Raw genomic sequence first — 12085 nt, 5'->3', positions numbered from 1 at the left:
CGAACAAAATTTTTGAGCGCAAAGGCTTAATACTCCACGAACTAAAAATGAATCGAAAACGTCAATATTCCAAAATTCCGTATGCAAATTTGGGACAAAACACAAACAAACACACCTGCTCGAATGAAGAATAGCAAATGGCGTTTAAAAATTCCCATTACGTGGCTTTTTGTAACGGAGTTTTCCCCAGTTCTCAAACCGTGTTAAAGCAAAACCATGTTGTGCGGGGATTTCCCGGATACTCAAACTGTGTTAAAACGAATCCATATTGTAAGAGTATCGTGTTTTACATGGAATGCTTGTGTTATGTTCTGAAATTTCTGCTAGAGATTTTTTTTTGTGAGAAAATTCGTTCGCATATTTCTAAGTTTCTAGCATCGCGTTGCTTTTTTTCTTAAATGTATTACAATTTATAAGAAAAATCGTAGAATCCCCTTGTTATTAGTTCGATCAAAGAGCCTCTAATGGTAAAAGCTGGTGGTAGTTTTATCGAAGCGATAACAATTTATCGGAACGTTAATTTTCTTCGCTTCGAAAGTTCTCACAAGTTGGTAGTCTCGACAATGAGACGCAGCCTGGCATTATTCTAATTCGAAGTTTTGGAGAACGACAAGTTCTGCATTCATGACTCGCCTGAGTCACTTGCCTTCCACTTATGCTCTATTTGACGCTGCAAACTAATTCTCAATTGCGCGTAAATGTTTTGTATTTAAAAATTTGAATTCCAAGACAACGGAACGAGTTTAAAAAAAAATATCCTGCCGAGAGGAAATTTAATTAAAAGTTTCTGAAGTTCGATAAAATTTCGTTCTGTAATTGGCAACTTCATCTTCGATTTGATTTTTGAAGTTGACGATGTGAAAATAAAACGAAAGCTTGCTGAATTTCAGATAAAGTTACGTATAATTAAAAGTGTGAGGATTTGAATCAGAATCTAAATACAACGTTTCAAATTTAAAAATTCAAACTTGTCTCTCCTTAAAAATATTTTTGTTTAAAAATCATATAAATCCACCCTTTGAATTATTTTGTAATATCAACGGTATTTTTTACGAAGCTTTTAACGGAGGATATTAAGTTTTTATATTTTTTAATTCTCAGCCCATCTTATGGCCCATTAACAAAAGAACTTTGCCTTATTTTTCACGAACATCGAAAACTTTCTAACTTCCTTTAACCATATAAAAACTGATAAAATTTTCTTTATTAATCTCTCTCCAGAAAAATTTGCAACCCGTATTAAAAATTTCTCTACGAGGAACAATCTATATAGAGGGCACAAGTTGCAAGTTTTCGTATCACTTCGATCTGTAAGACAATTTTCATTATAATAAAATGCTTAAAGATCCGTTACCCAAAGATCTACAAGCGATTCGTTCCAGTCTACATACGGTTACATCGTCTTCGAGAGATCAAAGGGATCGAGGAGAAATTTATAAATGATCGATGATCGAACAAATTAACTATCTATTGGTTTCTCGTGAAAACAGTACCGAGCTGATTTAAACGCCTACGTGATACTTACAAAAATCGAATGTACTCCACCTACACGCGCCGGTACTAGATTTAAACACAAATCGATAAAAAGGAAAGTTATCGTCTGTTCCATGTGCCACGTGCCTTCGCTACACAGAAGTCACATAGTCGAGAAAACGATAGAAGAGTTTGTCGACAGACCGCTACCTCATGAAAAATAATAATGTTACGAACGTGACCAATATTTCCAAGTTTCGCCTTAGCGAAATTTTTTTACAAATTTTTGTCCGTCCTATCTACAAAGAATTCCAATGTACCCCGAGTTACTTTAACAATAGAACTAACAGAGAGATACAACTTTCTAGAAGTTCTTCGCAGACATTTTTTCAATTTACTTTGCAATATTTCTAGATGTTTCAATGACTTTTGATTTACAAATGTATATTTCATTTGGACTTTTTCAGTCATTAATATTTCTAGTGTTAAACGACGTTTCCGAACGTTGTCTATTAGGAAATACTAGCAAATCCGAGAAACGCTTGAAAAAGGAACATAGACCTACCGCAGTTTTTACAATATCTACGATTGAAAAATGTGTTGCCCTTCCCTCTGCCGAAAACTTTTTAAATACGCAAAGGGGAAGAACAAAACGGACCACCAGATCGACACAGTTTCTCTGAACCATCGCAAACACAGGAAGATTGCGGTATACTGATTTCGTGGAGGCATACAAGCAAAAAAGGGAAAAGGCGCTCTGAGAACAAAAGGAGAAGCAGGGGAGGACAACGGAGATTAGCGGAACCCTCAAAGAGCCAGAGATTTGGCGCGGCGTGGCGCGGCGTGTCAAATTTGTACGTGGAAGGTGGCGCATTTACGATAGGACAGTAAAAATCCTGGCGATTAAAAAGAAGACGAAAGAGGAGCCGGCGGGCCACTGTCACTACAATGGATAAATAGTACCTTTTGTGGAGACTAACGATGGCTCTTCTTGGCTGCACCTCTTCCGTCCACAGTTCGCTCTGGCGAGAGAGAGAGAGAGAGAGAGAAAGAGAAGGAAAAAAGGAACGAAAAGCGAGGGTGGAACGAAGTGAAAGGAGAAGTGAAAAAAAACAGCGTGTAAAACGTGGTGGGGGAAAACGAGCAACCCCTCGGCGTGTCGGTATACCTGAAGCGACCCTTGAAATCTGTTCTTGGAAGAGTTCACGAGGTGCACTGGCACACAAACCTTACACGCATGCACGTGTACACACACAAAGGCACGTGGGACACACGTGAGACTGGATTTGTGTGGCTGCCGGAGCCTTCAGTCGGCCGCAGCTCGTCGTTCAATGCACTTCCTCCTGGGCCAAAGTAGTTTCAAGCAATTTTCTTATTTCGAGCGTGGGCCTTGTATTTTCGCGTACAATACCTCTTCTGTGACTCCACGAAACCAATCGCTATCGTACAAATGTATCCGATGCTTTTACCGAGACATTCGAACTCTTCGCTGCAATTTCTACCCTTGATCGAACAATCGTGAGAATCGTATTGCTCGCTTTGGTGATTGTGTCTTGAGTGCGTTTGAGTGATTGAAGTTTCTCGTAGATTCGCTTTTTTAGACGTTGACTTTATAAGCTTTGTAGTCTAAGTGTAACTCGTTCGTTGTAAAGAAAAGGACGAATTACAAAGAATAATGTGCGTGCACGTGATTATATCGCAGCCGATCAACAAGTGACGGTTCCTCGGTGGAACGTCGGAACAACGGCGGTAGGCTTTTGTAGTGAAATAAAAATTCTAGCGTACAGGAAGAACGATTTCCGTGAATATCTTTATGCCACGGATTGTATAGGCCTGCGAGCGCAGCACGAGACACGAACGTGCACATGCATATGATGGTGGTTTGGTGTACTGGCCGAAGGTTTTAGTCGCCTCTAGACCGTCACTCGACGCATTTCCTGTCTAAAAGTGGTTGCAAGTGGTTTTTCGTGCGTCGAATAATCTCGAGGATTTTATTATCCAGACTTGAATCGTATAAATAGAGAACTGTGAAGGAGAGAATATTTTTGTTCCTCTTACTTTTTTCCTTTTTTTTTTTTTCTTCTAAGAAGTGATAAATTTGTACCAAATTTTTTAAAACAAACTTTTTATCATAATAAACAGGACACCGGCGTCGGTTATGCGTGAATATTTTCAGTTTAATGTGTTTTCGAACGGTGTAAAAAGTGCTCGTGTTTTCATCGCGAGAAGTTTCACGGAGTAGAGGGAAAAACGTGACGAGACCACGGACGTAGTAAAATGTTGGTCAAGCAAAAAATAATAAAATACATCGGATAAACGTTAACCTGGAAGAGAACAGAATCCTCTCGATGATGTGGTACGTGACGCTGCAGCATGTTATCCTATTAATCTGACTTAGAAAAACCGCGAATACGAAAGAATATCGTTGATTCTAGCAACTACAATTTGGTGACGTTAGTTCATCGCCTTTGCATTTGCGACGTAAAAGAAAAAATATGTTTTATGGGCGTGTAATTAACTCGCGAAGGACAAAAGTAATGACTCAGAAATTTCATTATTTTGAAAAGAGAACGCAAAACACGAAACACGTGTACGTAGTTATCTTTTACCTTCGGAAATACAAGAAAAGAGAAGAAAGTTTCTTTTTTTCTCGATCGTATTTCTCCAGATCCGATCTCATTCCAAACAGGAATCACATATCTTCCATCGCGTAAAACGAGAGGCATTTTAAAAACAAACTCGAGAATCTGATTTTCATGATTATATGCGATCATATGAATAACTCTTAATTAATAACGTCTTCAAGTAGCACAGTCGCCAAGTAATGTTTTACTCGGTTCGATAGTTTCATTAAAAATCGTATCGACAGTCTCGGTCATTTCAAACCAGAAGAAGAACTTCTGACAGTAATATTCGTTCTGTATAAAATCATTTAATATTTTCACAGAACTTCTACGTGTTTTCAAATAAGATAAAGATACGTCCGGCAAAATAATGGTACGCGCTTTTTAAATAAGCAACGAACGGTGGTGCAATTTCTCGATATAGAACGAATCAGCGGTCCATGAAAATGATACGTAATACGTCATACTTTGAAAAAGTATGCGAACGCGATACATTTGTAATTCGCGAAAATTTCGAAATATTTGGAAGCCGCAGGTTTCCGTTCTCCAGGAGCGACATACGCAGAGGAGGCTACTCGCGACGGTATCGTTTCCGTTATACAGCCTCGTGTAGACACCTGGTCAGCTGCCGTGCTCGATGTTCAGCCGCATAAATTGCCGTGCGCACCTTCGTGATCTATCAGTTTTACGACCTGCGTTTGCCGCAGCCTCTGCGCCGCGGGAAGAAACGGTGTTGAGTTTCCTAGGGCCCGTAAATTATTTTCCTCTCACGATCACAATGGGCCATTGATTAAACGAATAATCGAAACGATCGCTGCTCGCGCCTATTAATTCCTATGTATGTGTGCGAGAAGCTCGAGGAATAGTCAGACATAATCTTTTCTTTTCATTACGACAAAGTGTACGTTGAATTGATTGATTCTTTGGAGTTTAAAGAAATCATCGTATACTCCTTCCTTTGATGCATGCGATTCTATTTTATTTCTTTTTCGATATGGTTAGAATATTTTCTATAGAAAGAGCTCAGAATTGATGTATGGATTTACATTTTCCTCGGTTAACCCATCCACAATGGATCGCAACAATGTAACGATACGGACTACGGTGCACTTAAATTTGAAGAAATAAATTATAATATAATTTCATAATAATAATATAATTATATAATATAATTTGAAATCAGATTCTATGTCCCAGTGAGCTTCGGTGGTGCCATTTTCAAACGTTATACCATAAATTTCTTTAACAAAGGGATTTTTAAACAGAATATAATTTGCATTGATATTTTATATTTAATATTTAATCAAGTAATTGTTGAAGTTAGGTTAAATTAGCTTCCCATCAACTTTAGCCGTTTCGATTAGATTTGAAGAATAATATTTTTACGTAAGATGCGTCTATCTATAAGTACTGAAAGTTCGATTTTCTTATTTTCCGAACAGTCGACAGTGGTCGGGAGACGAAGAGGATGAGGGCACAACAGGTCACGTAACAACGGAGCATCCTCTGGCGGAGGCGACAATTCCCTTGGTCTCCCACTCACGTCTTCAAGAGCAGCCCTCTAACTTAAGTGCCAATCTTGTGACCGCTTCCGGGACCCAGAATCCTCCTCGTTCGAGCACGCAGAGCCAGCAAGAGAGCGTTTTGCAGAAATTCAGAAAGAGCTTCTCCTTGAGGTTCCACAAAAAGGGCAGCAAGGAGAGCAACGAAAGCGAGTGCCCGGCCGAAGATAACGATGGATCCGGCCCTCTGGACGAGGAGGAGGAAAGGGAACCGCCGACTGTCACGGAACAGACCCCTCAACACAAAGAAGACACCAATAATGACCAGAAATTCCGGTTAGTCTGATTGTCATTTTTAAATTGCGAACTTTTATGCATTTATCAAAAATTCGAAGATGCGAAGATATGTAAAACATCTAAAGTAAAGTTGTCGTTGCAACTTTCAATATATAAGTAAATATCTATTTAAATTGTATTTCGTCAGTTTTGTTTATAAAAATATAAATTTGCATAGAAATGCGCATAGAAGAAATGATTATTTCTATTTCGTAAGAGAATTAAATCGTTGCAAATAAAAAATTCCATTTTCTATTTGAATAAAAATAAAGAAGTATTAAATCTTCGTCACAGGTTTGGTCCTCTTGTATGGAGAAGCAGTAAAGAGAGAAAAAAGGGCAGCAAAGCTGCCAGAAACGCGAAATGCAACAGCGGAGATAGCGGAATACAAATCGAGGTAAGAAAACAGTGAACCGTGGATAAAACGTGTTCGCACTTTAGTTCGTAGGAGAAGAGATCTAAATTTCAAATTAGCAAAACTAACGAGATGCATAGCATTTCCTTGAATCTTCCCTGCCTGGAGGATACTAGTGTACACCGATACAACCATCCATGCAACTAGTCCCGTTTTAGAAAATTCATTTTCCTATGAAGCGTCACGCCAGTCGATGGACTTTCTGTATCGGAAAATAAGAAACATATCCAGCGTAGATTCGACGAGTAACGAAGTAAATTGTAAACGATATAGATGGTATCTGGTGGAGCATTGACTGGGGGTGGTGGTGGTGGAATGATGGGGGGTGGTGATAGCTCCGAGTCCCACGATACGGACGTCCAAGACGAGACGGACAGCCCTCCAGCCCTTCGTAGGCGGGTCGCTGACAAATCACGACCCCAGTCCGAGCTCATCAACCAGATACTGATCGACAAATTTAAGGTAAAGACTATCGTTCTTTGCCCCCGTTTGCTCTGCTACATCCAATCTTCGTGTTAATTATTAACAACCGCCAGCCGCACGAGAAGTTGCCCGTCGTCGCTGTATCTGTGCTTAACGTCGTTGACTAAATAGGAGCACCGCAAACTAGAAAGTGTTTTGTATAACTTTTGTGCACCATATCTGGTGCAGAAAAGCGACACGACCTCGTTGCGATCTCGTGATGACCCTATGCGATTATATAGGACCGCTGTAGAATTATATTTTTAATGTTGCAATACATACGAGCGTGTGATCCTGCTACGAGAAATATAAAGATACCGTGCAATTGCACAACATCACTGTCACGGAATCGCAACGACGCGACGTCGTGTTTCTCGCCTGCACTAGGATTACATTTTCGATAGTGGAATCGTACTCTCGTGTATATTGCATCATTTCGTTAGAAATACAAAGCTAACCAGATCGTAAAATATCGCTACTATAAGATCGCAATGGCGTTATTCGTATCGTTCCACTGTATTTGGGTCCAGAAACATTTCGATCGACAACTCTTTTTTACTGTTCTTATTTAATCTCTCAAATACGAAACACTCTCTCCATTATAACTTTATTCTGTGAACAATTTATAACTGTGAATAATTAATTACATATAACAATTGTATGGGTATGATACCAAGAAACGAAGATTCCGAAGACAAACACTTTTGCTTTCGATGGAGTGAAAACAATCCATTTGTTATGGATGTTGCATATGTACGTTTTTACTGCTTTTATTTGATTCGTGTGCAATTCTAATCCTCGTGTCACATCATCTTTATCGACGCCCATCCTTCTTCTCCCATTTCTTGCCTGGCCGGTCGTGTATAATTGCTATTGAGAGAGTCGCACATTTGTAACCATTATCGGGCGACATATATGACTGTTTCCTTTGACACAATAACTCGCATTACTCACGTTTGTGTACGGTTTAGCCACGCTCGTACAGATCACCGGCAGTCACTGATACGCAGTCATAGACTATATCGCGTTGGCCAGGATACGAGGAGAGGAAGCACACTCCTGGTTAGTTGATATCGGGCCGAGCACCCGACCGAACACGATTTATGGAATCATGGACGAAAGTCGAGTCACCGCTGTTTGCTTTCGTCACCGTGTTTTTGCCTGTGTGATCGTATATAACAAAGACGTGTTTTAAAGATATCAACCTGTTAACGTGTCTGTTCACAGTGAAATTTAAGCTTTATACGATTCAAAATTGGGCTAAAAGCGTTTAAAAGTTTTTTTGACCTGCGCGAAAGACAGGTAAATAGTAGAACATAAAAATGTGAATAATAAATGTAACGTGAATCTAATTCGACGAGCGTGACACCAATAATATGGCACCTCTTTTCTAACATCACTGTGTGCATCCTGATCCACAAATTTGGCTACTAATATATCTGCCACGAGTACATAAACTTTCATGCTGTGAACGCAACTGAAAATACTAGAATTTATTGGTGTTTGTGCATTAACAAAATTCCACGGTGTGTATCTAATCGTAAGCAGAGATGGGAACGGCACTTGGCTAGCTTGATGATCAAGCAATTTTCTGGAAGACTGGCTTAACGTCACACACCCAGAAGAGCTGCATCGTTGCTTACCATTCGAACAACCACGTTGAAAAGTCGATGTTAACGAAAGGATGTGTAATACTTTCAGGCGGATCTTCAGAGCCGCACGTCGAGGCACCAGCATGTACGCAGAACGAACAGTGATTTAGGAGGTCAGAGGTTACTCCAGTGGGATACGAGGTCTGGTTACAGCCACGCGCACAATTACCGCAGGATGCTCTCGACGCCATCACCGATCAAGACGAGGCCTCCTAGACTCAGTCCGAGGCACTCCTCCCATGACATCGTTACGCTGAGAAGGTGGGTTTAATGATCGTGATCCGTCCCGTGCTTTCGCACCCTTATCGCAAACGCCTCATTGACTTTTTGCCATACTGCGAGCGAGGGTCAATTCTGACGAGAGAGCTGCAAACCTGACGCAATCGCTGGCGAAATTTCCCTGTTTATTTTCGATACGTTCGAAACTTTTGTTATTATTATCGTACAGGGTCGGACACTTCCAGATTCGAAACGCCTCAATAACTTTGTAAATGTTGATTTTAACGAAAATCCAACTGACATACAGTATTGTATACGTTGAAAGAGACGTGGGCTGTAACGTTTAAAATTTTTATATCTGTATTTCGGAATGTACACGGCGATTGCTTGGGTTTCAAATACTCGAGGATATATTATTCTCTCTGTTAGTCAACGAGTGCGTGAACGCAGGAAAAAAAACATGGAAAAATCTAGGTGCTCCGTTTGTCACTTGTTTGAAAATCTAAATGGTCTATTCTTGAAAAAAGAAACAAAAAAGAGCCAGGCATTACCCTTGAACGATTCGCTGTTTCTTTTCCTCTTTTTTTTTTATTTATTTTTCTCTCCTCTTTTTTTTTAAATTTTGTTCAATTCGAAAGAAATCATAGCATGACATTACGATATCATCAAAACAATCCCTTGAAAGATTATCCTTGACGAAATTTAAATTCTTTATTCTCGAACCTTTCCAGTAAATCGAGGGAGAATAGTGGTAGGTAGACGGGTATTATAACAAACCACTTTCTTTTAATTTTTCCTCGTAAAACAGTTGGTCTGTCACGCGTTACTGTACGGAGTGGTTCTTTCGTACTTTTCCGATTATTTTTTTGACTTTTTTACGTAAAAGGATTTTCCTTTTTTAATACAGACTTTTATGGTAACGTGGTAGCGATAGATGATTCCATCTAAAGATCCTCATCTACTAATTAAACGTTAAAAACCTATATAAAATATCAATACAAATATAAAACGTTAGCAATACATCACCAAGTTTAGGAGAAAGTAGCAAAATAGGTCTATAACAGAAAACTAAATAAAGAAAAAAAGAAAGAAATACCAGACATTATCTACGACCAGAAAGCGTTACGTTAAGAACGAAGAAACGAGCATTTTTTGAGGTAGGACAATTTACAGAACCACTCTGTATACACATGTATACCTTGTCGTATGTATATATATATATATATTTACCTATTGTAATTCGTTGCTGAATGTTGTATCGATGCTTCTACGTAAACACAAAGCTTGTTGATCCTTTCTCGACCATGTGCAGTTAAAAAGAAAAATTAACAATGATTTTATTCTGGTCCCAGTAACGCGAAAGGGAGGAGTTCTCGGACAAATTTGAGGCGTTCACTTAGCCAACCACTGGGTATCAATCAGCTATCACCCTTGATGCGCACCAAAACTGCAGGTAATGCTAACACTTGTCAAATTAAAATCGAACCTTACTTGTTGATATTGTTTGAGTTCTAACGTAGACCACATACTTTCCTTTCTTTCCTTCCAAGCAAATAAGTAATCTTTTCTTTCACGTTATACACTTTGATTAACTGCAAACTGTTGTAGTTACACATTAACACACTGACATGCCGTCACGTTGTAACACTGAATTTTTGAATTTTGAAGATATGGATATCGATACAATTTTTGAAAAAATACGTGATCATTTATATTTTTTCTTTTTCGGAGAGGAGCACATTGCTTGTTTGCTTGGTACGAAAGCACACTGGTAGCCAACCCGTTGACGAAGATTAGTGCACACTTTCTCTACTCCAGTGATATCCAGTTTCTCTCTAGATCACTATTTCCGGCAGTGCTCTAAGTTAGCATGCACCCTTTGTAAAAATCTCAAAGCCGTCGTAACAAAACGCACCTGTAAGAAGAGTTCTTAACAGTAAGGAATGCGGAACACTCCTGTATTAAACGTGTTGATATCTCCGTTCTGTAAGGATTGCTTTCTGTGAATACGCTTATGTTTGCAAGGTGCAGTAGAAATTAACCACCCTTAGAGAGTTTCACGAAACATTTCGATAACTAAGAGAAATGAATTCTATCTTCTTTTTTACCGAAAATATTCAAGAAATATTTCCACGCGTACTATGTTTCGTAAAGCTCTACGAGAAGACTAATTACTCACATGAAACGTGATAAACGATTTTTTAATCTTTCGCTGCCAACACCAGCAAGCCTGCGATGGATACCTACACAGGGTGATTTTTTGTATACGATTGTTCTCTCGTGTTAACAGATTTAAGCAACAAAACGAAAGCAAAACAATACTGACACATCGACAGATACAAAATACAAAAGATCCTCGGATCTTGAGCTCGTTTTTTCCTTTTCACGATAAAGACAAGAGTCGTTTTGTTTAAAATCAGGCGCGAGGTTGCCCGGTGGAAACGTCCTGTCTGAGGACGAACAAGATGGAAGAGGTGGAACGTCCGACGATGAAATGATGTCTGATTCGGAATCCTCCATCGCCTCCTTGACGGACAGAAAAAAATCCTTCGAGCAGACGATGGACGAAGAAGTTGCAATCCTGGCTGAAGCTGTTTGGGACCACGTGGCGATGGAATCAGAGGAGCTGGCTTTTCGCGCTGGCGATGTGATAGAAGTTTTGGACAACCTGGACAAGGACTGGTGGTGGGGCAGTTGTAGAGGAGAGCATGGTTGGTTCCCGGCTGCATTTGTTAGGGTATGTGACCAATTTTTCTTAAGATTTTTACACTAAAAATATCAGAAATTTCGATTAATATAATATTTCTCGCTTTAAAGCAATCACTACTATTTTAATTGAAATAAAAAATAAAGCAAAATTCTACAAGTAATTATATATACTTATTAGCGAAAGTTATAACTTTTTTCGATTAATTCATGAGTCAAAATGACTGTGGAATTGCAATGAATTGTATTAAACTTTATATCTTCAGTTACGCGTAAGCCAAGAAGATACTGTCGAGGATTGTTTGGCGGCGATGGCCTCTGGAGGCGCATCAAATTCGCAACTAAGAAGACGTACCAGTATTTCGCTGTTATCAAATGAACAAGTCAGAACGAGCGTAGTTCGTGAACTAGTTCAAACCGAAAGGGATTTTGTTAAAATACTGAGGGATGTTGCGGAGGGTTACATAGCCGAATGTCGACGGCGCACGGATATGTTTACAGACGAACAGATAGAAACGATTTTCATCAATCTCGAGGAGCTGTTAGACTTCCAATCTGAATTCTTGAAAGATCTGGAAACTAGAATCGACTGGAATGCTCCGTACAAGAGCTGCGTCGGTGAATGTTTTCTGAATCATGTAAGGACATCAAAATTATTTAATATCCATTAGATATTTATTTCAAAGCAATGTTTGC

At 39.3% G+C, this 12085-nt stretch overlaps 1 protein-coding gene and 1 long non-coding RNA gene across 10 annotated transcripts in view; one reads left to right on the top strand and one right to left on the bottom strand.

Moving 5' to 3' along the window:
• LOC132904992 (serine-rich adhesin for platelets) overlaps positions 1–12085 on the top strand; it is a 133008-nt gene that overhangs the window by 116919 nt on the left and 4004 nt on the right. For 8 of the 9 annotated variants that reach the window (XM_060955890.1, XM_060955882.1, XM_060955940.1 and 5 more), the window contains 7 exons: positions 5540–5935; positions 6230–6332; positions 6624–6812; positions 8514–8725; positions 10036–10136; positions 11104–11420; positions 11656–12027. In XM_060955890.1, the coding sequence (XP_060811873.1) occupies positions 5540–5935; positions 6230–6332; positions 6624–6812; positions 8514–8725; positions 10036–10136; positions 11104–11420; positions 11656–12027 (1690 nt within the window). The remainder of the gene's footprint in view (positions 1–5539; positions 5936–6229; positions 6333–6623; positions 6813–8513; positions 8726–10035; positions 10137–11103; positions 11421–11655; positions 12028–12085) is intronic. The other variant, XM_060955947.1, reaches the window with a different exon arrangement.
• On the bottom strand, positions 6978–8514 carry LOC132905288 (uncharacterized). The gene is made up of 2 exons (XR_009657765.1): positions 7767–8514; positions 6978–7682 (listed from the first exon to the last, which is right to left on the bottom strand). It is a non-coding gene; the product is annotated as an uncharacterized LOC132905288 (long non-coding RNA).

Source organism: Bombus pascuorum, chromosome 1, assembly GCF_905332965.1.
Source record: "Bombus pascuorum chromosome 1, iyBomPasc1.1, whole genome shotgun sequence".
Taxonomy (NCBI): Eukaryota; Metazoa; Arthropoda; class Insecta; order Hymenoptera; family Apidae; genus Bombus; species Bombus pascuorum.
The sequence above is the reverse complement of the archived record's forward strand: the minus strand, read 5'-3'. Positions and strand labels throughout refer to the sequence as shown.